This window comes from Peromyscus eremicus, chromosome 5 (assembly GCF_949786415.1).
Source record: "Peromyscus eremicus chromosome 5, PerEre_H2_v1, whole genome shotgun sequence".
NCBI classification, from domain to species: Eukaryota; Metazoa; Chordata; class Mammalia; order Rodentia; family Cricetidae; genus Peromyscus; species Peromyscus eremicus.
The window spans coordinates 87,829,161-87,854,487 of NC_081420.1; the positions used below are offsets into that span (position 1 = coordinate 87,829,161).

At 51.7% G+C, this 25,327-nt stretch overlaps 1 protein-coding gene across 1 annotated transcript in view; it reads right to left on the bottom strand.

The window, feature by feature from the left end:
- Positions 1-483: 483 nt before the first annotated feature.
- The window catches only part of Kiaa0513 (KIAA0513 ortholog), a 45,789-nt gene continuing 20,945 nt past the window's right edge, over positions 484-25,327 (bottom strand). The window contains exons 2-12 of the mRNA XM_059263917.1: positions 17,741-18,204; positions 14,114-14,213; positions 13,370-13,443; positions 11,992-12,062; positions 11,155-11,350; positions 10,269-10,309; positions 9,730-9,808; positions 7,481-7,558; positions 3,693-3,773; positions 3,340-3,434; positions 484-2,439 (exon numbers count right to left, since the gene is read on the bottom strand). Coding sequence (XP_059119900.1) covers positions 2,390-2,439; positions 3,340-3,434; positions 3,693-3,773; positions 7,481-7,558; positions 9,730-9,808; positions 10,269-10,309; positions 11,155-11,350; positions 11,992-12,062; positions 13,370-13,443; positions 14,114-14,213; positions 17,741-18,069 — 1,194 coding nt within the window. The 5' untranslated portion in view covers positions 18,070-18,204 and the 3' untranslated portion in view covers positions 484-2,389. The remainder of the gene's footprint in view (positions 2,440-3,339; positions 3,435-3,692; positions 3,774-7,480; positions 7,559-9,729; positions 9,809-10,268; positions 10,310-11,154; positions 11,351-11,991; positions 12,063-13,369; positions 13,444-14,113; positions 14,214-17,740; positions 18,205-25,327) is intronic.

Sequence of the window (25,327 nt, forward strand, 5' to 3'; positions counted from 1 at the left end):
GGAAAATCGCGGTCTTCCAGGTTGCACAATACAGGTCTCTCAGTATACCAGAGTGTGGCTCTGCCTGTGGCTAGACACTCAGTAGAGGCAGCCTAGAGGCTGCCACACTCTGCCTCCTACACCCACACTACCCTAACATAGCTGACCGCAGCAGAGTGGCAGCTTACCAGAGGACGTTTTTCTGTGAAGGTAAACACTATTGTGAGTGGTAATGACTCACACAATCCTGAAGGTCACACGCCAGAAAGGCTTGAGTGTGTTGCTAATGGGCCTGCACAGATCTGGGCTACTACCAGCCAAGACTGGAGATACTGCTTGGGATTATCCAGGTAATTTGACCTGCTTGTGGTTCACAAGCTCAGCAGGGCAGCCAAGGAGTGCAGTTCACACTTGCTTGGTGGGCCCTAGGGGAAAGCTACTACAGAAAGACAAAATACCTGAGCGGAGTGGGGGGCAGACTAGTTACCTCCAAGAGACACTGGCCAGCGGCTCCCAGATGTGAAACAATCACCAAAGCTAGTTGTCAACACAGGACACCTGCAGGTGATGGTGGGACCACCTCCAGTCTCCTGCAGCTTTGCTCCCATTAGAAGCCACCCTGTCCTCAGAGGGTTACCAGGTCCTTAGCAGTGCCATGTGGGTCTAACATGGGTCAGAATTTCCCAACTCAGTGGGGCTGGATCTGCAATAAAGAGCTAGAGACAGACAAAACAGAGCCATCCTTCCTTTCTCCTTAAACGATTATCTCAAAAGGTTGGTATGGAACAGTCTCCAAGGTATTTCTAAGTCCACGTGCTGGAACCATTGGTGCTCTTCCCCTTAAGGCTGTGCATGGCTGCACGGGGCCAGGCAGAAGTCAGACAACACAGCAGCTGCTGCTGCTGCTGTCAGGTCATACTACTCCTGACCTCACACTAACGCAGGACTGGGAGGAGCAGGGAGAGGCTGCCATGCTTGCACTGCTGAGGAAGGGCTCTAGAGAGGATAGCAGGGGCGATCTCACTTCCCTAAAACACAGGAGCAGAGACAGGCACAGTTATGGGGTCCTAACCCTGGGGTGGGTGTCCTAGCTGACCCCAGCAGCACATACTATGTCATCAGGGGCTGACCTGGCTGTCAGCATTTGTTTGAATTGCTCAGCGATGGATGAGCTGCCTTGGTCACCCTCAACATGCAAGACATGCTCATTCCGAAGCTTGACCCATCCTGCTCTTCTCTGGACATCCTAGGGGGTCATTCCCCACAGGGAAGGCTTGCCCATGGCAGCTGAGTCCACGGCTGTCAGAAGAGGACTGCTGTGCTCGTAGACAGACCTTGACTAAATGTGACTGAAGGCTGAGGAACAGAGAATGAGGTGATGAAGGGTGACAGGAGAGCCTGCAGGCCTAGTTCAAGGTCAGTGACCAGAAAGGCAGCGGCTGGCACAGAAGGAACCTAGGCCACGGGTGGGGTGGATAGGGACAGCCGCTCGGGAGCCAGCACACTGGATGCTGTGGGTCAGACTTTGTCTGGCATGTGGGTGCAGAGGAGGCAAGTCCCTGTGGGTCTTTCAGAAGGAGAGGGCCATGGGCTGGAGCTCCCAGGCAACGTCGCTTCCCTGTGGCCTCCTCACTCAGTCAGATCCATTCTGTGTACTCCAGCTCTGACCAGTTACTCTTAGCAAGGGTGTCACCCTGAAGAAAGCTTTCCCCACGCTTCTTGCAGTCTATGACATATATTGCTGCTGCTGGGAACTGAAGGATTTCGTCTGCTATCGAAGGAGAGACTGTGTTGAGTGGACAGGTCACAGGTTCTGTTGGCAGGCCTCTCGAGTCTGAGACAAGGCTGTGGCTGGCAGAGTTCTCACTCCTAGAAAAGGACAACCCTTGAGCTCTCTTCCAGTTCCTGTGATTTCTAGTTCCTGCCACATGAGGAGGTGGAGAAGAACAGGTAGCCATGACCTTTCAGGAAGGCTCCATGGCCCCTCCGCACAGCTTATGCTCACAGAAAGTCCTGTGGCAGGGAGTGGCAGGCTGTGACCCTTAGTAGTGGTTTTGTTCTCAAATTACAGCTGTGTGGATCCCCTCCTGCACCTCCATGCTCACATGTCCCTGGCTCTCAGCAGGAACTCTGGGGACCCTAGCTTATGTTCTCCTCCATCCTCTGTCTCATCTCATAAGCCTGGTGCTCAAGGATGGGTGGGGGGTAGACGGTCCCTCATTTTTAGCTGTGTAACCCAAGGGACACCTTGTACATAGAGTGGGGAGCAGACACAGGCAGGGGAGACAGGCTTCCGGAGTCTTTGAACTGCTAGTTCTAGGGCAGCCAGGAGCGGCTCTGGGTGCTGCTGGTGTCATGCAGGGTCATCACTGGGGTGACAGCTCCTGGGACAGCGGCATGTGCTGACCTCCTATTCTGTGGCCATTTGTTCAATGTGGTCACTTAGCAGCTTGTATTGCTCTGGAAGAGAGAACAGGATTATTCCAGCAGAGATGGTTGGTGGTCAGGAATGACTTGACTTGGCCCAGTCTGTATACGCAGGCCACGGATAAGTCTACTGACCAGCCACAGTCAGCCACAGGGCCGTAGGTTGTCAGTCACTCCTTGCTACATCTCAGAGCTGAACCCTTGTCAATGGTGTGTGTCTCCAGGAGCACACACTTGGAAGTGGGCCCTTGTTCTCAGGAACGTGGCCTTTTACAGGAATGGTGTCATATGTGGAGTGGGACCCAACAGAAGGCAGGCTGAGCTCTGACGGCCACGTGGAGGGGGAGGTAACACTGAGGCTGTCGATGGCTACAAATGCCCTTGTGCCTGCACAGCTGCTCTTCCTGGCTAGGGACAAGGGCAGGGGTGAGTCACCGGTTCATCAGAACACGGGTCTGAGTGTAAGGCCTTGGCCCAGGAGAACACCAGCAGCAAACGGCTGACACACAAGCCTGGCCGCAGTGCTGAGCTGACGACACAAAGCTCTCTGCTGAGGCAGAGCAGTGGACTATGGGGAGCCTCAGAACCCCTCACTATCCACCACCCGGCCCTGACAGCGTGGTTCAAAACCGGATGGCGCTCTAGCAAGTACCAACTTGTGGCCAGGGTTTCACTCTGCACAAGTGCAGAGTTAGAATCCAGAGCCACGTTCGTTTCTGACCTGGCTGTGCCACATGTCACCCGCCATGCCTCAGCAGAAACGACTTCCAGCTACACAGCCAGAGTGAATGTTCCACGGATTTGGGAAAGAAGGCAAGCCAGGGAAACAGGTTTCCATGACAGGCACCCTCCTCCTGGCAGGGTGGGAAGCCCCAGTGTGGGGGGCTTGCTCTGGCTCCCACCTCCCCACAATACCCCAGCCCAGCAGCTCACCCTCATCCAGGTTGCCAATCACAGCCTGCTTCTTCAGGAAGTCGCTGCACAGCTTCTTGTTCAGGCCAAAGGCCAGCATGTTGTGGGTGAACGTGCTGCAGGAGAAACACCCGTGGTCATTACCCTCCTGCTGGCCCAGAAAGGGAGCCAAGACACTGGGCTCCAACCCTGGGGGATGGCTGGACCACGGGGCAGGATCAGGTGAAAATGTCACCCACACCTCCTAACTGGAATTTGCACCCAGGATCAAGAGAAAGACTGACCACCCAGCCCCGTGCTCCTGCGACACCAGACCCACTCCACCACCCTGCCCTGGTGGGTGGCCCCGTCTGGCTTCGCGGCTCGGCTCTCACCCGAGCTGCCCGAAGGTGATGTTCTCATTGAACCGCAGGCTGTCATCCCGCTCTTCCTGGGTCATGTGGCACCATTTCTCCCTGTGGGCACAGGAAGGACAGGATGGGCTTCAGAATGGATTGGGACCCTCCCTCCCCTGCTCTGTGGAGCTGGTAGTCTGCACTGCTTCTTAGACACATGGGGACCTGTCTTGGGGGTAGCTTCCACCAGAGCCTGCCGCTAGTCTAGGGATCCCCAAATACCAACATTTACTCCCTGCCTAAGATGAAGAACCCCAAAGCTAACGACACTTTGTTGTCCTGGAGACCTGAGAGGGCCTTGGTTACTCACAGCCAGGAAACTCAGAGGGGCTAGGACCTTGCCTGGTGTCCTGGGACCAGATGCACAAGGCAGCATCTACAGAAGACTCAGGAATGGGGAGCCTGGGAATGTATGACAGCCATACTGTCCTTTCTGCACAGACTCTGCCTGCCTCACAGGGATTCTCCACCATGGCTGTTTCCCACCACGGAGGGGACAGTAACGCCACACTCTGCCTATAGGCCTCCTGGCACTGGCCTGTGACCATGTGTCCATCATGAAGCCAGCCCAAACTCTAAAGCCAGTGGGTAGTGGACAGTCTCTAAGAAGAGCTGTTCTCTGCACTGGGCAGGTGGCATGGGGTGGGCACCTGGGTAAGGTTGGGGTGTTCTTTTAGGCATCCACCTGTCCTGTGTAGAGGGAAGGCCCAGGAGTAGGACACAAAGTTGCCTATGCTAACTCCTCTGCCACTACCACAGCAAGACCATCACATGTCACCCATCACCCTGGCTTTCCCCCTTCCCAGTGAGGCTCCTGGAGCAGGCCCTCCTAAGAGGACACAGAAGCCCCCTGTGTCTGTGCTCACTGCCCACGTGAAGTCAGACCCTAGTACTCAGAGGACAGACACACTGCTTCAGACAGGAGGAGTGCTCCTTTTGGCCCACGTCCTCCAAAGAGAAGCCTCAGGATGGATGAGCTAACTAAAGTTGAGAGAAAGACTGGAGCACAGGGAGAGAAGAAGTAGCATGGAGGAAGAAGAGTCAGTGTGGAGAAGCAGAAGGAAGGAAGGAGGGGAGAGAACAAAACCAAGGGACCAAGGCCCAGGCCTGGCTCTTCCTGGCCCAGGCCACTGACTGCTACAGCTCAGCAGGGTGGAGTTCACCTGCAGCTTCTGTATGCTCAGGCAGCACCTCCATCAAGATGCTAGAATGCACTGGAGGGATTGTGCAGCCTGCCAACACCTGCTCTGAGGCTGTTTAGGTACCCACAGCCCCGTACCACCAGCAGCCTGCCATGGACAGATGTGCACAGAGAACCACTTTCTGAGTTGTGTGGCCTAGCAGCTCTGGTCCTTCACGCCTGACCCCATGAGGAAGTGACTCTCCTTGCTGTGGACAGGACTAAAACTGAGGTGTCACCTGACTTCTGAAAAAGAGTGGAAGGTCACGAGCAACTTGGCCCGGCTGCTGCCTTCTATCTAGTTGTTTCCTGAGAGCTGAGTTCAGGATTCTGCAATGTCCTACAGATGGAGCATTGATCACAAATCTAAGCACTCTCTCTCTCTGTCTACGTGTGTGTGTGTGTGTGTGTGTGTGTGTGTGTGTGTGTGTCCAGCACTTGATGGAAACCTCTGGGACTGGGTGATGGAAGGAAGTCTTCTGTTAGCAGGGGTCACTGAGAAAAACAGCTGCTGGAGGCTGGGGGACTTGAGTGACACCAGCTACTCTCCAGTAGGCCTATGCTGGTCAGTTAGCTGCTTGGGCTCCAGTAAGGAGGAGGCTTGTGAGGCCTAGGCAGCAGGAAAGTTGGACTCAGAACAGGTCACTGGGCCAGTAGCATGGACCAGCTCATCTGTCTGGGGTGGAGGTAGGGTTGTGACAGTGCCCATCTTTGGGCCTGAGTTGCTCCTAGGAAGCTGTCTTGTCACAGGGTTCTCTGAGAGAACTTGGGGCTATGGGGCCCTGCTACTGTGAGGGGATGTCAGGCCCGGATGCTCCTCACAGCTACTGTAGAGCCACAGCAGCGAGGTTCATCAGAGTGGCACAGCTGTGAACCATCGTCACAACACACGCATGTCCAGGTTCCAAGGAAACCCACCTGGGTTCACAACTCTTTATGACTGGGTACAGCTTTTACTCTAAAAGTACGTCACAGAGGCTTCTAGGAAACACGAGTCGGACCCCTGCAGGCTCAAAGACAGCCCATCTTTGCTTCCAGGGACCACCCTCGGCTCTTCTGGTTACCCAATGGCTGAGGGAGAGGGGGTAACTATCCTTCCATGTGACTGCAGACCAGCTAACACTCCTCCAGCGGGAGTGGCAGGAGCTGCAAACAGGACAGCTTCTCTACACCCACCCTCCACTTCCACACCAGTGGGGTTCCTGTGCCTAGCCCAGGTACAGAGGGGCACATGGAAGAGTGCCATGCCCCTGAGGGCGAGCAGTCTTTTGCCCATGTGTGCCTCTTGGGGTGGCTCATAGTGTTCTGTTTTCTAACTATCTCAGGATGCTCTGACCCTGCAAAGCTCTATCTGTCTTGGGCTAGGCCCTGTCACCAGCCTACCTAGCACAGGGCATGCCTCCCCAAGGACACCCTCCCCTCCTGGCAGTGGCCTTGGAAAGAACCCCAGAGCTGTAAAATGGAACGAAGTCACGTGGACACACACCTCTTCTCCTCCTGCTCTCCAGCATCCCCTCTGGAGCGGCAGCAGAAACAGGTAAACAAAGGCACATGTCAAAGTCATGCAAGATATGTGGATGGAAAAGAGCAAGCAGAGAGGATTATTCTAGGTGGGAGCAGAGAGGACAGAGAGAGACAGGGAACCCAGAACAGATGGATCCCTAGGAGCTGGGAGAGCTCAGCAAGAAGCCAATGGCGTGCCTGGAGGCTGCCCAGTCTCCAAACAGAGTGGAACTCTCCCCAGGGTCTTCTAGAAGTCTAGGGCCTTGTCCACCCCCATGCTCCCTCTGTTTCCCCAGGAAACAGTCCCAACAAATGGTCATGGGACTTGAGGCAAGCCACCTCATTCCCACTGGCCTCAGCTGCTCCTCCGAGGAAGGGTTCTACCTCAAATAATCACTTTCCCACAGAGGAGCCTCGACCAGATGGTGCTCTGCTCATCTGTTCCCTGCCAAACACAGCAAAAGGCCCAAGGCCTCCCTAGTGACAGTCAACTGAAGCTCTGAGACACTGGCTACAAAGCCCCACACTTGGTGGGCCAGTAGGGCTGGCCTGGCTTCCACAGGGACTGCTGCCTTGCAGCTGACTGGAGTGGGTAGCAACCCGTGCCTGCTCCCAAAGAGAGCCTCGGTAGTATTGGGGGACAAGCCCTTCCCTGCTTTCCAGGCTTTCTGAACAGAGTCCCACAGGGCATCTGAGGTGCAGGACTAGTGTGGGCATGGCTGAGAAGGTCTGCTTAGGCTTCAGCTATGGGCCAAGAGGGCGGCTGCACTGCCAGGCCTGATTCTAACAGTGAACAGAGGGGTGGAGTGGAGGCCAGTGGTCTCCCTTGGGCAGAGGTGGCATTTTTAGGAGGATCAGGCCATGTCATGCCAGAGCCCCAGAACAGGAAGCACCATGCAAGCTGAGCATCCCACCCCCAAAGCTGTGAGCACTAACCCCTCAGGCAGCTTGCAGGGCTCTGGGACACATGGGTGGAAGAAACCAACAGCAGCTCAGTCGTTTTGCTGGCTCCCAAGGACTTGGGAGAGTGAGCCAAGACTTGGTCCTCTCTCCCAAGGCTGGAGGGGACACTCTTGGCTCATACCTGGTGGTGGGAGATCGCTTCCGCCTCTCACAGTGGACAGCATCAAAAAAGGCCGCATTCCAGAACCTCGATGTGTGCCTGCAGGATGAGACATGGTAAAGGTCTACCCAGGAGTAAGCTGGTCCTTCCTACGCTCTACCCCAAGAGTAACAGCTTCGCATTTTGTGAAGCCTGAGAGGCAACTCAAGTGTTGCTCTGGCAGGGGATGGAAGAGTTGAAGAGGACTGTGGGAAGGTGGAGCAAGCCAGCCTGTTCAGTTGCTTGGGCAGGCAGCAGTAGGCTTCCGAAGGAAAGTGGACAACTAGACCCCTGCCCTACTGAGCAGGATCTCACCAGCATGGGAACACTGAAGCCACACACCATGGCAGTCATAGGAACATAGCCACAGGACCATGGAAGCTGGAACAGTTCTTCCTGTAGAAAATCAGGGGTGGCCTGTGGCCTGCATCTGCACATGAAGGTTCATTACCTCACGGCCACATGGCAGCTTTGACTACACAGCACAGCGTGTGGGAGAACAGAGACCATGTGACCCAGGGTCCACAAGAGTGGCTTCTGGCCCTTGTTACACCAGCTCCAGGAACCTGAGGGCCCAGCAGAGCTCCTGGGGTAATATGGACCCAGTGAGGCCCTCCTCTCTGCTGCAGAGTCTGCCTCCTTGTTCTGACCTCTGCCAGCCTCTACCCAGCCCTCTGCCCTGGGGGTTCCCATTGTATTTCTTAGCCACACTTCTCACATAGCCCTTGCTGGACTGTGACCTTTGAAGGAGGAGCCACGTTGATGCATTCTATTCAATGCTACAGTTGCTCCTCACTGATGAGTGAATGTGAGGTGGGAGGCTCCCCAGGGCTCTGGGCAACACTAAAGGCTGCCAGAGTGCCTCACTGCTGCTGTCTTGGTCTGTTTTGTGCTAATGCCTGGTGGTGTTAGCACAACAATATATTCAGAAAAGGTATTTATTTGACTCAAGATTTATGGCTAGAGGGTCCCACTAGTCTTGTACTGGTTCCAACAAGGATCCCTGGCTGTATCCCAACATGGCATAGGATAGGCCAAGTGTATAAGGCAGCCTTGCTTCGCAACATACTTGACTACTTGAATTCCTTCCTGATGGTGCCCAGGCTGAGTCCCTAGTGACCTCACTTCTAAAGCTCCTACCATCTTAATTTCACCACACCAGGGACCAGAGCACAGCCCCTGGTTCTTGCTTCAACCGTGTGTGTGTGTGTGTGTGTGTGTGTGTGTGTGTGTGTGTGTGTGTGTATGCATATGTACAAAAACAATATGTAACTGACATCCCGTGAAATTTACCCATGTAATGTGAGATGTAGCTCAAGGGTAATGTTGGCTTAGTATGTGATAGCCCTGGCACAAGGAAATTAAATAAGGTATGTAGGGACTAGAGAGATGGCTCAGTGGTTAAGAGCACTATCTGCTCTTCTAGAGGACAGGGGTCCTGATTCCCAGCACAGACATGGCAGCCCACAGTCATCTGTAACTCCAGTTCTAGGGGATCTGACGCCTGTTTCTAGCCTCCAAGGGTACCAGGCACATACGTTGCACAGACATACATGCAAGCAATACATTCCTAATAATAACTTAGAGAACATATAAAGGAACAACTAAGGCATGAAATTCAGTGATTTTTGGTGTATTCGGTAGTACAGCTCTCCGTACTGTCTAACCCCAGAGCACTTCTGCAGCCCCACAAAGCAACCCCACAGAGTCACTCATCACTCTTGTCACTTCTCTACTGTGGCTCCTGTGCCCTGCATTCTGTACAAACAGGATGAGATGACTCATGGCCTTTTGTTTCTGCCTTCTCCATGAGTACAATGGCTTGGGGGTCACTGTGTGGTGATCTGTGTACAGGCTTACTCCACAATTCATGGTGCAGAAAGACCACATCATGCCTAATCTAGAGCCAGCTAGCCTTGTCCACTTGGGACTGTTCTGAACAGGATGCTATAAGCTCCATACAGATTTCTGTGTAGGTATCTGCATGAACCCACAATGGAATGGCTGGTCACACGGCATTTCCACAACGGCCATGCTGCTGTACCTTCCCACCTCCACGGAGAGTCAGATGTCTTCTTCACATCCCTAGTAAGACTTGCTGGCATCGATCCTCTCACGGTGACTACCCTAGAGGTGAGGATGGCCACTACCTTTGCTGGAGACACAGGCAGCTGAGGGGCTGGGCAGCAGCTAGGCCCGGTCAGTTGGGGCAGGATGTGGGTGGGCCTTACCAGATGGGCTGCTGCTTTAGATGTGTGTACAGGTAAACCTTCTCCCCCTTCTGTTCATCTTCGGGGCTGATCACGGTCACTGCAAGAGTAAGGACATCTGAGGGCAGCCTGTGCTGGACACTCAGCAGGTACTGTGTCTCCCAAAAGCCATCAAGCTACACTGCCCACATTCCAGGAAGCTTTCGGCCAGCCTTAGCTTAGGGATTCTCCCCAGTGCGGTCCATGAAGTGGTACCACCCCTAACATCTGGCTTAACTCCCTGGGGTGGAGGATTAATTTCTGCACAGTCTGCTTAGAAAGGCAGCCCCTGTAGCAAAGGCCTTCCCTGTGCAGCTCGCTTGTTCCTGTTGTTGGCTAATGGTGGGCCAGTTTACGAGTCCTGGGTGGTGTGTCTTGGTTACAAGGCCATAGAGGTAGGCCCTGCCTTCCTTCACAGGCACCCCTTTCCCCCAGGCATCAACCCCCAGGTTCCACCATGCCATAGGTCCCGCCTCCCTAAGGCCCCACTTCCTAGGCAGCCCAAAGAGCTGTGTTCTTACCAGTCTTCAGCTGCCTGTCCTTAGGTTTGTTTTCATCTTCCCTGGAGGGAGAGAGACCAAAAAAGTGAAAAGGTGGCCCATGTGACACTTCCTGTCGGATGCTGCCCTGTTCTCTGTGTGGCTCCTCTGAAGAGAGGTTGGGAATCAGTGCCACAGTGGCAACCGATGGGACTGGGGACTGAGGCCTGTGGTGCTGAGACTGCATGGCACCATTTTCTTTGAGCACACTCTGTGGAGAGGGAGGGATAAGTTGTGTATCCTGGCTGTAACCAAGCCTCAGCTAGTGCAGGGCCCTGGATGGCCGCCCCTGTCCTGTTGTACCCCTCTTCATGGTATCTCAGCTTCAGCACTCCTGTGACCAATGCTCCTGTCTCAAGAGCCCTTTGGGGCCAGGCATGGTGGCTCATGACTTGAATCTCTAGCACTTGGGAGGCAGAGTCAGGCAGATCTCTTTGAGCTTGAGGCCAGCCTGGTCTGCAGAGCGAGCTCCAGGACAGCCAGAGCTACATAGAGACCCTGTCTCAAACAAAACAAAGCGAAGTTCGCTGTCTACCAGAGCAGCCTCTCTGGAGGCAATGGCACCCAAGACCGTCCTGATCTCACTCACATTAACTTGCATGACAGTGAGAGAGACAGGGTGTGTGATTTCCCTATTGCCAAATGACAAAGCCAAATGCACCTGTCAGCCCAAGAAACAGGGTTCCTGGACCCCTGTGTGCCAGCAAGCAAACAGCATGTGGAAACCATAGGAAGCTCTGGGAGTGCAGGGTCATGCTGAGCTGGCAGCTGTGGGACTCAAAAGCAGCTGCAGGGCCAAGACTAGGTAAGCCACCTGCTTCTCCCAAAGTTCATCTCCACACAAGCTCGGGCATGTGCCCACACTCACTCATTTTTCCTGGCCAGTGGTCCTTTCAGCTTGGTCTCCAGCCCCCCAAAGAAGCCTTTCATGTTCTCCGTGTTCTTCAGCAGCCGCTCAGCAATGTCCTTCTTCTCTGCCAGCCAGCTGTTAGCTGACTTCAGGTAGGAGTCAATGCTGCCAGCTGGCTTCTCCCTGGGCTCTGCAGGGAGCAGGTGCGGTTTGCCTTGGAAGACGGGAGAAAGGGAGTAAGGAGCGGTTTGCAGCATGGACAGGAGAGGGAGAGTGTCTGAAGGTGCTTCCCAGGGACTGCAGACTAGAAGGCGCTGTCCTCAGTCTCCCCAACAGGGCGGTCAGAAGCAGCTGGCGTAGCAGGCTCCTCAGACAAGGATGGGCAGGCCTCCCTGTGCACAGACTGCACAGAGCAGTGGGCAGAAACTATGAAGTAGCCTGAAGGAGCTGGCTCTGGACAGTCTGAGAGGCCGTGGTAACAGAAGAGGCTGCCCTGGGTGGGGCACAGGGCAGAGACTCAGCCCTGTCCCAAAGGCATCTGGAATGGGCCTTCCTCAGGTAAATATGGGAAGAAGATGGATGGCGAGAGATGAGTAGGGTAACCCAGAATCCTTCCTTAGGACAGTGAGTGAAAATAACCCCACCAAGATAACCCCAATGGGCCAAGACTTTGCACAGACTCTGGCTAGGTGAGTAGAATGAACCTTTCCATTTGACTTGCCCTATCCCCAACATCAGCTCCCTCTCTCGGCAAGCCCTGTAGCACCTGCTGGTAATCATGGAAGCTTCCCTTCATATTGTGTTACCAGCGCACAACTCCATTCCCGGGTCGCTGCTCTGCTCAGGCTGACTCACCCAGGTGGTAGTAGGTGAAGCACATGGTCATGAGGTTCTTGGCAGGTCCAAAGTCATCCATCTGGTGGCACCTGGGATGGGAGCAAGGTCAGCTGGCTAGAGCCCCACTACCTGACTCCCTGCAAGTTTGTTTTGTTGGTTTTTGTTGTTGCCGTTTTGGTTTTTTTGAAATAGTGTTTCTCTGTGTAGCCCTGGCTCTCCTGGAACTTGCTCTATAGACCAGACTGGCCTCGAACTCAGAGCTCTGCCTGCCTCTGGGATTAAAGGTGTACGCCATAACCAGGCACCACTGCAAGATGATGAAGCAGGACCAAAGTGCTTCAGAAGCCTCAGCTCCCAGACACTGCCACAGCAGCGACAGGAACACCCAGCGCGCAGTCAGGGGAGCCCCTGCAGGTACAAGGCCTGGCTCTGGGTGTGGGAAGGTGTTTGTGGCTCTCAGCCTGGTCTCTCTCACATTAAGATCAAATCAAGGCCCAGGAAGCTCATCCCAGGGCATCCCAGTAGGGCCAGGACCTGAAGTCACCTCAAGCTTTGGTCCACACCAGTGGCCCAGACCATTTTGCCATTGCCCCTATTCTCAGGGGTCATCAGGATGTGTTGTCCCTCACATACGTGCTCGGAAGTCAGTAGCTCCAGATGTCCTGGAGGGCTATTAGAAGATGAACCACTGGACAGTCCCAGGCTCAGACTCAGGGGTTTGGTGGGGTACAAATACATGTAAGTCATAAGACCCCAGGCCACTGTTGTCCCTACCCTCCTGGTCCAGAGGTAGCACAGTAGATAGATACTCATGCCCCTTGTGTCACTTGTTGAAAATCAGAACAAACTATCCCATACAAGAAAGGGACATACAGCCGGGTGTTGGTGGCGCACGCCTTTAATCCCAGCACTCGGAGGCAGAGCCAGGCGGATCTCTGTGAGTTTGAGGCCAGCCTGGGCTACCAAGTGAGTTCCAGGAAAGGTGCAAAGCTACACAGAGAAACCCTGTCTCGAAAAACCAAGAAAGAAAAAAAAAGAAAGGGACATACTGAGTGGCATTTTACAAATGCAAAGGACCAGTCTTACGGTACTGCAGTGTGCTAAAGATTACAACCAAATATTAATGGGGTAGTCACACAGCCATCCAACTTAGCACATGAACGGAGAGAAAGAGGCTTTAAAAGAAGGAAATTATACTAGTCCAGTTAGACTCTGCACTGTGAATGAGAAGGGCAAACAGAACAACCCCATCTCCATCCAGGCAGGAGGGAGCCCACTACTCCGCTCCCAGAAGATGCTGGTCACGAATTCTAGCCAAGAGTGGGCGACAGCTGGTGTGGCCGTCACTCACAGCTGGCCCATCATGGGTGGGAAAAGTGGGAAGGACGCCACTTACTCAAACAACACCACTGCGAAGGACTGCACCAGGCGGTAGAAGGTTGGCTCAGACACACACTTGGACTTGCAGCGCTGTGCAGAAAGAACCAGGCAAATCAGCAGGGCTTGGTGACATGCAGCAGTTCAGCAGGGCTGGAGGCTTGTCACTCTGCATGTCTCCATGCTTCTTGGACAGGCCCCAATGGCTGCTTCTCTTCTGCCAGGACTCTGGGCAGGACACAGGCGCTTCCCAGGGCCCTCTGCACTGGAGCCCAGAAGGTGCTCTCCTGCTCTCACAGGATCATAAAGTTTCTCCGTGGAGAAGTGTGGCGTGACAAAACCCCAAATGGCAACTGGCTCTTCCTGGGTTTGTCAATTACTCTTTTCTGCATTTACTAACTTCTCTATGAAGAACACATCCCTATTATAATGGGAATATGCAAGCTGTGAATCTTCCCAAGCTTTCTCAATACCTGCCTTTCACAACCTTGAAAGTGTTATCTTTTACAAAATTTGAATACTACAGGTTATTTAATAAAAATATGCATGGACAGAGCCCACATGCTCGCCTCTGGAAAAGAATTTAGGGAGACTTCCCAAGCTTGCCATAGTCCTTATTCCTGCCAAAGTTGAGCTTCCAACCAGGGGGCAGCCTGCCTCAGGTGTCTTTGACCTCATCCACTGGCTTATGTCCTCCACTCTCTTCACCATAGCGGTACTGAGCAGGTAGGTTGGTGGTCCTTTTTGCCCACCTTGCACTCACCTGTGCGCTCACAAACCGTGCAAACCACTCACGGCCTTTCCCGTCTTCACCACTGCAGTACTCTCCAAACTTGGCTTTCTCTTCCTGGTCCAAGTCCTCCCTGTGAATAGCCAAACATTTTCCTCAAATTTAAAGAAAAAATTGAAGCAGAAGGTTGAGGATTGGCCAGCGTATGTAATTTGTACTTATGGGTTTGTCACCAGACAATAATAATATTATCAATCATATAAAAACATGTATAAATATTAATATATATTAATTGATATATTACTTTAATATATGGATTATAATATGACATAACATCTAAAACATTATAAATATACAATATATTATATATATATTTTTTTGGGGGGGTTTCGAGACAGGGTTTCTCTGTGTAGCTTTGCGCCTCTCCTAGAACTCACTTGGTAGCCCAGGCTGGCCTCGAACTCACAGAGATCCGCCTGCCTCTGCCTCCCGAGTGCTGGGATTAAAGGCGTGCGCCACCACCGCCCAGCATATTATATATATTTTTTAGATAAGAGTCTCTATACTAGTCTTGTCTCAAACTTGCTATATGGCCAAGGATGACCTTGACCTCTTCATCCTCTGCCTCCATCTCCCAAGTGCTGGAATCACAAGTATATGCTACCATGCTTGGTTTATGCATTGCTTGGGATTAAACCAGGGCTTCATGCACACTGGGCAAGCACTTTGCCGGATGAGCCACAGCCATAGCCTAACAGGTAGACCTTTGTTTTGCCTTTAATCTGTATTGGTTTTAATGAGAGTGCACCATCACACTATGAAGCCCAAGACCACAGCTGTGGGCAGACTGTCCCCACAAGATAGGCTTGATAGCATCCAGGTGCACACCCAAAGGAGCTCCAGTGCTTGAAGCTCTGCATTTCCACCAACTCAGGAGACGCTGATGTGGCTGGTCCATAAAGAACCTAACCCCTGGCAAGCTGCTGAGGCTGCTAACACATCAGTGACTAGACCTGGGACCCTGTGATTCTGGGCTGCCATCTACCTCCCTGTCCCAGCTGAGGTACCACTTAACAGAGACATGGAGGCAGAGCTAAGGGGGCCACCCAGACATTGCCTGCTCAGGCCAGATTCTAACCCCAGACATCTGCTTCCTAAGCTTCTGCTGTTGGTTCCTCTAGTCTACTCCTTCAAGAACCACAATAGAGTCAGGAGATGGCAAGCACAATTACTTGAGTTTGATTCTGGGAACCCATGTAAAAAGCAGGATCTGATGGGCCAGCTAGTCTATAGTGAGCCATGCAGAGGTATAACAAGAGAGACCCAGCCTCAACAAGGTGGAAAGTGAGAACTGACTCCTGAAAATTATTCTCTGATCTCCACACACATGCTGTAGCACATGCACAGACACCCCCCTCCCACTCCGTCTTTTTTTGGTTTTTCAACCCAGTGTTTCTCAGTGTAACAGCCCTGGCTCCCTGGAACTCACTCTGTAGACCAGGCTGGCCTCGAACTCACAGAAATCTGCCTGCCTCTGCCTTCCAAGTGCCGCAATTAAAGGTGTGCACCACCACTGCCTGTTTCCCTGATTCTTAATTAATTAAAAGAGAACCACAATAAAAAGGCCATAGAGAAGTTCCAGGAAGAGACGCCGAGGAAACAGTTACTTAGGAATCAGCTGCCTGTAGACTCTACCAGGAGGCTGGGTGACCAGATTCTGTTGCCTTTATCACTCTGAATTTAGTTACAGCAGCAATAAGTGCAGCTTCCTGACCAGCTAGGCTCTGAGACAGCTGGAGAAGCTTCTCTGGATATGCCCAGTGGCTGGGAGACCAAAGCAACAACAAAGTAAGACAAATATCAGTGGAGCTGGAGTGCAGAGCGGAGGTAGCAACCTCACAGAGACCAGAGTTTAAAATACAGAGAGCAGGGCTGTGGAAGTGGCACAGTTGGTAAGCAGAGAATTTGAGTTTAGATCCCAGTGCCCACATAAAAGCCTCAGCATGCACCTGTAACTCCAGGGCTGGGGACAGGGACAGGAGCATCTTGAGGGTTCACTGGCCAGCCAGACTAGCCAAACCAAGGAGCCTCAGGTTCAGAAGAGACCCTCTCTCAAAAAGGTGAAGAGCGAATAAGGGAGATACCAGACATCAACTTCTGTCCTCTGCACACTCACAGGCATGCACACCTGCACACACAGGCATAACTATACAGGCCAGAGCCAGATACAAATACAGACACACACACACACACACACACACACACACACACACACACACACACACAAGAATGCAGAGGAGCTATGGGAGTAGAGTAGCTCAACAATAAGACACTTGCCTAGCATGTATGAGGCCTGGAAACTCTATCCCTGTGGTGGTTTGAATGAGAATTGTCCCCATAGGCTAATATATTTAAATGTTTAGTTCCCGGTTGGTGGAACTGTTAGGGAAGGATTAGGAGGCATGGCCTTGATGGAGGAGGTGTGTCACTGGGGGTGGGTTTTGAGATTCAAAAGCTCACGCTATTCCCAGTTATCTTTCTCTGTCTTGCGCTTATGAATCAAGATATAAATGCTCAGCCATGGCTGGGCGGTGGTGGCGCACACCTTTAATACCAGCACTTGCGAGGCAAAGGCAGGTGGATCTCTGTGAGTTTAAGGCCAGCCTCGTCTACAAAGTGAGTTCCAGGACAGGCTCCAAAAGCTACACAGAGAAACTCTGTCTTGAAAAAACCATAATAATAATAATAAATAAATGCTCAGCTACTGATTTAGTGCCATGCCTGTCTGTCTGCTGCCATGCTCTCCACCATGACTGTCATGGATTTATTCTCTGAAACTGTAAGTCCTAAATAAATGTTTTCTTTTATAAGTTGCCTTGGTTATGGTATCTCTTCACAACAACAGAAAAGTAACTAAGACAATCCTCAATACCCTCAGGAAAAAAGAATGCACAGAGAAAATTCTGAAATGACATATGTCAACAGCTAACAGAGCTCATCATTTGTTTCTCTACAGCGTCCTCTGCCTCTGTAGCCATAAGGGTGCAGCCCATACCATACAGGCTACTGAAGACACCATGGAAGACAGTCTCTTATCTGCTTCCTTGGTCCTATGAGGCCTAGGCAGAACCACTCATGAAATGAAAAGTGAAAAAACTAAGGGGAAACAGATGAACTGAGTCTGTGTTCCAGCGCTGACCAGGACAAGCAGGGAACGTGGGCCTGGCCAGGCTGAGGACCACTCCCTCTGTGGCCACCCTTGGTGCTGACATCCCAATTAAGAGTTGTCAGTATGCTGCCCCCAGACAGTCACAAACAGCCTGTAGATACATGGTATGCTGCTCCAGGGAACAGGTATTAGTTGGTCTGGGGTAGAGTCCAGGACCGGGAAGTCTTTATCTTTTTTCTCCTCCAGAGCTGAGGACTGAACCCAGGGCCATGTGCTTGTGAGGCAAGCACTTTACCACTGAGCTAAATCCTCAACCCCCAGGACTGGGAACTTTTTAAAACCTCCCAATATGACTTTATAGGCAGCCTAGGATGGCCACTGTGGCCTACAGTAGGAAGCAGGTCCCTGGGACCTGATAGCAGGCTAGTGTCCTTAGAAGGTCTACCCTGCATTCCAAAGAAGGTTTAACTCCCATCCCAAAGACGGCCTACCCTCCAGAGAAGATCTTCTCTACGTAGCTGCGCATGAACTCTCGAAGTGCCAGGGTCTCCTCGTCTGGGGCTGAATCAGCACTCTGATTGGAGGAGAAGGACTCATTGGAGGAAGAGCGGCGGTCTTGGTCCCAGGATGGGTGTGAGGGTGACTCGCCCATGTCATTCTCACTGTCTGCAGACTCAGTGGTCTCACTTTCAGATGCTCCATCACCCAGGGAGCCATCTGGGTCCTGGAGTATTGAAGGTGCTGCCTCCAGGGGAGGGGACGTAGGTGGTTCGGTCTCAAAGTCAATCAGAGAGCCCACAGGGACTTCTGGGGCCTCCATGGTGGCTGGGCTGCCAAACAGGATGGGCACAGCCTGAGGAGCAGTTTCCTGAAGCTGCAAGCACGCACAAGTATGTTGGGAGCCTCTGGCTACCACCAAGGCTGAGTCTCGAGCAGCTCAGAGGCCCTATGGCATCTGGAATGGAAACAGACATAAACACTGTCACTACGAGAAGGCCAGTCCCCCAAGGAAAGTCACTGATCCCAAATCAACCTGAGGAAAGCATGAGTCACATTTTTCCTGCACTGACGATAATCTCTGTACCTACAGAATCTGGGATGCCACCAGTGTGTTTCCTATGTCCACTTTGCTGCCATGTGGTAGCAGGCCATGGGAGCCCAGGGACACCAGCGTCAGGATCCCTCCCAGCTAAGCAGCATACTCCAACTCCACATGCTCCAGCCAACCAAACCAGAGCCATCACCAGAGCATAATGCCGCTCATTTTCCCTGGCAGCCAACACTGACCAGGCACAATGCTCCGGCTGGCTCTGTCCTCAGTACTGTGTAAGTGGCACCCCGCTAAGCAGCACAGACCCCTCACCTGCAGAGTCCTTTCCCTTCAGTCTTCCCTCCAAAGCCAGAGCCTGCCCCGGCCTCTTGATGCTTCTCAGTCTCTGTGGTTCAACCCTGTTCTTCCCCTCTTCCTGGGCTGCAGCTACCTGGATATCAATGGGAAGTCACTTCCTGTGCTCTAATCACGAAGCCTGGAGTTCTTCCTCCTCTCCCTTCTCCTTTGCCTCTGTCTTTCTCTCTCTCCCTCCCTCCCTAGCCCCACTGCAGAATCCTGTTCACCCTCAAGGCCAGGTCACGTGCCCATCTTCTGAGAGGCTTCACTCCCCAGCAATTCAAAATCAATATGGTCCCTGCTGACCTGGCCTTTCATCTAGACTCATGTATGAGCCAGTGCAGACTCTCACTGAGCATCTGGTGCATGAATGAGCACACCTCACTGGGAACATAGTCATGGAGCTGAGAGAGCATGAGAACCCTGTTTCTTGGCACTGGCTCAGGATGTATTTGTTGTTCTGGAAGTCCTTCCTACCAGTACTGAGGGTTGGCAGCCGAATGGCAAAGGCCTGGGACAGCCATGCTTAATGGTGGAGGAAGCAACCTCATCCTGCCTCAGGCCTATCAGACAAGATACCTGGGAGGCTATGCAGGGACAGGGCTGCCATCTGTACTGCTGAGATGATTGCATCTTCTGGGGGAAATGTAGTTCAAACCCACACATGCTGACTCCTGAGAGCAGAACACTCACAGGTTGATCATAGATTCCCTCCAGTCACCCAGCACAAGATATTTTTAGATTCTCTGAGTCAGAAAGATGGAACAGCTGGCTCTGGCCACCATCCTCATGCACACATGCACAGGGGCAGTGATACACGTGCAGTAGAGCCCATAAAGCCTGAATCAGTGCAGAGGAGACTCACAAAACTTGGCTCTGATATCCTGTCTAAGCCAAGACAGTGGCAAGGGCTCACACAGTCAGAGGGCAGTGAGTGGCAGCTCAGAGAGAATGGGATAAAGAGGGGCACTGGGATCCCCTCTCCTACTAACGTCTGCTGCCCGTGGCCCTCCTTTCTGGGAAGGTCTCCTAATGTGAGACATCAAGACTGGGTTAGATGTCAAGGGGCCACGTGGAACCACATTCCTACTCTCCAAAGAACAGAAAGCCACACACATGGCCACATGCTTGTGGCTACCCATGAAAACCATACAAGGAAAGCATTTGTAGTGACTAGCACAGGGGCACTGTTAATCCTACCATATTATAGATTCACGCAGCTCTAACCAAACCTTGATTCTCATTAACACACAAATCACTCAAGAGAACACACAAGAGGAAGCACAGCCACTAAATGCTTGGACAAGTCTCAATCCATACTAATCACCACACAGAAATATGCAAAATTTCTAGGTGTGGTGGCTCATGCCTATAATCCCAGGTAAAGACAGGAAGATCCAGAATTAAAGCTATCCTCAGCTACAATGTGAGTTTGAGGCCACTACATTTGACCCTGTCTCAAAGAAAAAAATTAAAACACACAAATTAGAACATTCATGTACTCAGTTACAAAAATTTTAAAACTACAATCCAGCACGCCTTTAATCCCAGCACTTGGGAGGCAGAGGCAGGTGGATTTCTGAGTTTGAGGCCAACCTAGTCTACAGAGCGGTTTCCAAGTATCGCCATAGTTCCAGTAAAACTGACCCTCTCCAGATCCCTCTCCAGATCCCTGGCAATAAGGGCAGATGCAACTTCAGAAATTTCATGTCTGCCACTCCTCCCATTCAAGAATTTGAATGCTTTGCATTTATTCTAAGAAAAGAATTCAAACCATCAAAATCAGTTACACAGGGGGAAAAAATGTCACTACAATAGTATCTGTGACCCTGACAGACAGGCATCTACAACAGTGAGTGAAGAAGTGACATGGGCATCATAGCAGTCAGTGACTAAAGAGTGAGGACAGTGTCAATAGTGTCCTACTGTGCACCATCCCTGCTGGGGCACTGGGAACATAGGGATGAAAGTAAGTCAGATGACAGTGGGCTGGAGACACGCACAGTACTGGTTACAGGATGGCACTGAGTCCAGGTCCTCTCTTCAGCCCATTTTCATACCAGTGCCATGAGCCAAAGAAGCCAGTCTAAGAGGACAGAAGAGCCACAGGGCCTGCCAGCATAGGAGGCATGAGACAAGATTGACTTATTAAAGGCCACTTCTGATCCAATCTGGGGCTCATAGGGCTGGTAAATAAGTCACCCTTTCCCAGAAGCACAGAGCTACCTCTGACTCTATGGGTTCAGGATGGTATCTTAGTCATTGTTCTATTACTGTGAAGAAACACCATGACCACGTCAACTCTTACAAAGGAAAGCATTTAATTAAAGAGGGGCTTAAAGAGAGAGACACTCGGCCTGGCTTGAGCATTTGAAACCTCAAAGCCCACCCCCAATAACATACTTCCTCCAGCAAGGCCTAACCCTACTCTACACCTACTCCAACAATGTTAAGGCCACACCTATTCCAACTATGTTATATCTCCTAATCCTTTTAAATAGTGCCACTCACTATGAGCATATGGGGACCATTTCTATTCACACCACCACAGATAGTAACAAAATCACAGACCAGGGACAAAGTGAGAGGAAGCAGAGAGGCCAGACGCTGGTCCTTAGCCTTGTGCATGACAACATGTCAGTTGTCCCTGAGTATGCTCAGCATCATGGTCTCATCTCTCACAGAAGAATAGGCCTGCTGGCCAACCCTACATGCAGGGCCAGGATGAGGTGGTGTGTGTCATAAGAGCCTGGACATCAGCTCCCAATCTGCTCCTCAGGAAGACAACACAGCTATAGGCTTCCAGGTGAGACAAGGTCACTGTAGCTTTCAGGATAACCTCTGGGGAAGGTCTGGGATTGCCGGAGGACATAGAACTGACACTATCCCTGCTTGGAGCCAGCTAGGGGCTCCCATTAAGAAGCATAAGTCCAGTGGCATCAGAGTTTCTAGAGTTTTCAAGGCATGCTGAAATCTTCTATGTGAAATCTTTCAATTTTTCAATAGTGGCAATGGATTTAAATTCATTTCAAAGCACTTTGTGAGCCTGAAATCTATAGATCGCACTTCAATCTATTGGAGGAGGCTCCAAGAGGCCCTGGTGGTGCCCAGTTAAAGACACTGGCTTTCAGTCTCAGGACTCTGCTCCACAGTGCAGACATCCTCAGGCTTCCAGAAAAGCTACCTGTCTCTCTGCACTTTCTGGTTCATGGTCAAGGTGCTGCTAAATAACTGTGACTGCCACACTTGGCTGAGATTCCTTCATGCCACAAAACATTGATGAGACTGTGAATCAGCCACTGTGAGAGGAGCTGGAGGCACAGCCAAGAACAAGAGTGCCTGCTTGCCTGTGCTCACCAAGCTCAAGAGCTAGGGGGAGGAAAACAGAAACAGCTCCGTTGGTAAAGTGCTAGCCACACAAGCAAAGGCCCCACTTTGATCCCCTGAACCCATGTTAACACAAACAAGCCATGTGCAACATTGAACACTTGTAATCCCAACACCAAGGAGAAGAAAACAGGAGGTCAGCCAGCCAGCCAACCCAGTCAAATCTGCAAGCTCCAGGCTCAGTGAGAGATCCTACTTCAAAAAACACGGCACAGAATGTATAAACTGATGATATGATTGCTTTGTAGTATGGTTAAGGGGAAGGTTTTTATTGTAGATATGAGAGTGAGAACAGTCAGAGGCACCTGGAAGAGTCCAGAACAGAGATTAAGTAGTAGACTAGCATGACCAGCAGACTGGACCTGGCCATGAGAGAAGCAGGAGCAGAGCAGAGTGATAGAGAGAGTGAGAGAAGGAGAGTGTGTGTGTGTGTGTGTGAGGGGGGTAAGATGAAGACAAAGAGAGGGAGGGCATAGCCAACGTAATAGGGTTAGAAGGAGAATGAGTAGCTGGGGGAGGGAAGCCTGTCATCAAGGGAAGTTTAAGGTAGGGGAGGAAATGAGAAGAGCTAGGATGCCACATGAACTCTGAAATGTGTAACAGGTACTTTGGGGGGATACTGAGGGAGCCTGGAGGCCAGCATGTGCTTTGGTATGCTAATAGATATCACAGACAGCCATCTGTCCTTTCTGCCAGGGATAGGGAAATGGCTTCTTTTGGTAGAGGGGAACCAGCTTCACAAGTTCCTGAGAAATGCTTGTGTTTTGTCTAACCTCCAGAATTTGGAGAAATGGAGTTTCCTTTGGACCTGACACAGAACAAATGAATAAGACATCTGACATTGACCTCTGACTACACACACACACACACACACAGTACTACTGAGATGTTCTCAGGTAATGCCCCAAACAGTGCTGTTAGGTCTGGGAAGGAGACCTGGTGCCCAGAAGCCAGTACCACACACAGGTCCTACGGTGACCACGTCCTAGGAGGCCCTGGAAGTTACTGGGCAGCTGCTCATGGGAAAAGCAGACCAGGGAAGCTTTCCTGGCTATATAAGGCCTAAATGGGCCATAGGATGTCTGGGAGGAAGGTACAGACCAGGGAGGCAGAGCCAAACAGGCAGGCCCTGGGAGGCAGCTGTGGCATCAGCATTCTGAGGGTAGGGAAGGCACCCTAACTTCCTCCCTGGGTTCCTCCCAGCCCTACCTTTTCATCAGCCCTTCCTAGCCAGGCTTCAGGAGGAACTATGGCAAGACTGCCTGCTATTGCACTTAGCCACATCCCCTGAGCTTTGCTCAAACTCTGATTTTCCCAACACACCACCAGAGTGAGAAGGCTGGGACTTCCCTAGAAGGTAACTTTGAGCCAAAAGGGTATGTGTGCATGCAGTATACATGTGTGTACAAGCATGTTCTGGTCTCCCTGTAGCCCAGCCCTTGCATGAACAGGACACACAGCACCACATTTACATGTATCTGCTTTACCTTTTGTCCAAAAATTGCCAAGAGTGGAGGCTAGAGGGGCCTGGCAAGGCTGCATCATGGTCCTGGGTTAGGCAGGTAGCCTGATGCCATCACTAGAGGCCTTAGAAATAAGGGGGGTCAGAGTCAGAAAAGGAGATGACGACACTAGGCTGTTGGGATTGATGATAGAGAAAGCCAAGGAGTGTGGGCAGATGCCGTGGGGAACTGGAGAAGCAGGAAAACATACTTTCCTGCAGCCTTGAGAAGGAATCTTGCCAGCAGCACCTTGACTGAGAACTCCACAGTAGTAAAGCAGTAAATGTGAGCTGCTTAAAACCACTAAGCACACAGTCATTTGTTCCAGTAGCAATAAGGAAGACAAATGTTAGGGCATAAGTACCTGTCGGGTATAGACATCTGGATGTTTCTTGTCGCTTCTGGGTACCAGAAAAAAAGCTACTGAGACCTGAAGGCAGTGTGGAAGTTAGGGTTTGACTGGCCCACACCCAGCAGGAACCATCACAAATCCCTTTCCGGCTTGCTCTGGGATCTAACAGGCTTCTGTAATGGCCTGTTAAAGCTGCTTCCTCCTATTGGCCACTCAAGCTCTGGAGACTCTGAAGACTTCAGTCCCTTCCTCAAACATGCTACAGTGGGGCTGGGAAGCAGGAGGGCAATTCACCCTCTCCCTCTGCGTGGTCCTTCTAGCCTGCAGTGTGTTCATCATCTGTCCCTTTTCAACACTAGAAGACAATGGACTCTTCTGCCTCCAGCTAGTGGCTGTTTCTCACGACAGCTGCAAACACACCAGAGGCCCCGTCCGAACAGTGTTCTCTGGTGTCCTGAACGGTGCTTGGTTGGAAACTGACTACGCTGATCTGGGTGCAAATGTGAGAATCCGGCAGAGTAGCCTCCTGGCTTAGAATTCTGGTCTCTGGGACAGAAACCCAAGAGTCCAATAGCTCACTCCCTTCACAGGTGCTTAACATATTACCTAGTGTGATGGTTCATACTGTCAACTTCCCAGGACTAGAATCACCCATGAGATAAGCCTCTGGTACACCTGTGACATATTATCTAGATTAGGCTAGCCTCTGGCAAGATCTGTGAGGAATTTTCTTGATTAGATGAACGAAAGGAGAAGGCCCACCCTCAGTGTGGAGCTGAGGTCCCAGACTGAATAAAAAGAAGAAAGTGAGCCGAGCACCAGCACTCATTTCTGTCTGTTAGGTGCCTCAAGTTCTTGTTGCCAGTGGGATAGACTGTAACCTGGAACCGTGAACGGCACTGGAACCGTGAACTGCACTAAGTCCTTTTCCATGATCCTTTCTGTCAGCTGTTTTATCACAGACACGGAACGTGGTTGAGATACCCTGCACAGAGTAACCACTGCAAGTACAGTGGAGGAAAGAAGCACAGAGGACCACAAGGCTCACGGACCTCAGCCCACCCTCACACACCCAGCCTGCTGTTCACAGTGCTTCCTGTGACTGCCTGTGTTTTCTGAACATATATTCCTACAGCTTCCCCTTACATCCTTCCTGACCTAACAAGAACCCCAGAAGGCTCTGACACAGTGTCTGGCAAAGTCCCTGACAAAGCCCGGGTGCCTACTACTCCAACCAGGTGGCAGCCACCCAAGAAGTCTGAAAGCAGGCCACCTACCCTGAGACCAAAGAGGATCCTCAACTCTGCCAAGCTGATGAGTTTAACCCCAAAGCTCCTGACCAACCAATCTGCTCCTCACTGAGAGTAAGTGACTGTGCAAACCGGGAAGGGACTTATGGCTAGTTGAATAGGGAAGTGGTAGCTAGCTGGGCTAGGAAACAGTCGTTCCA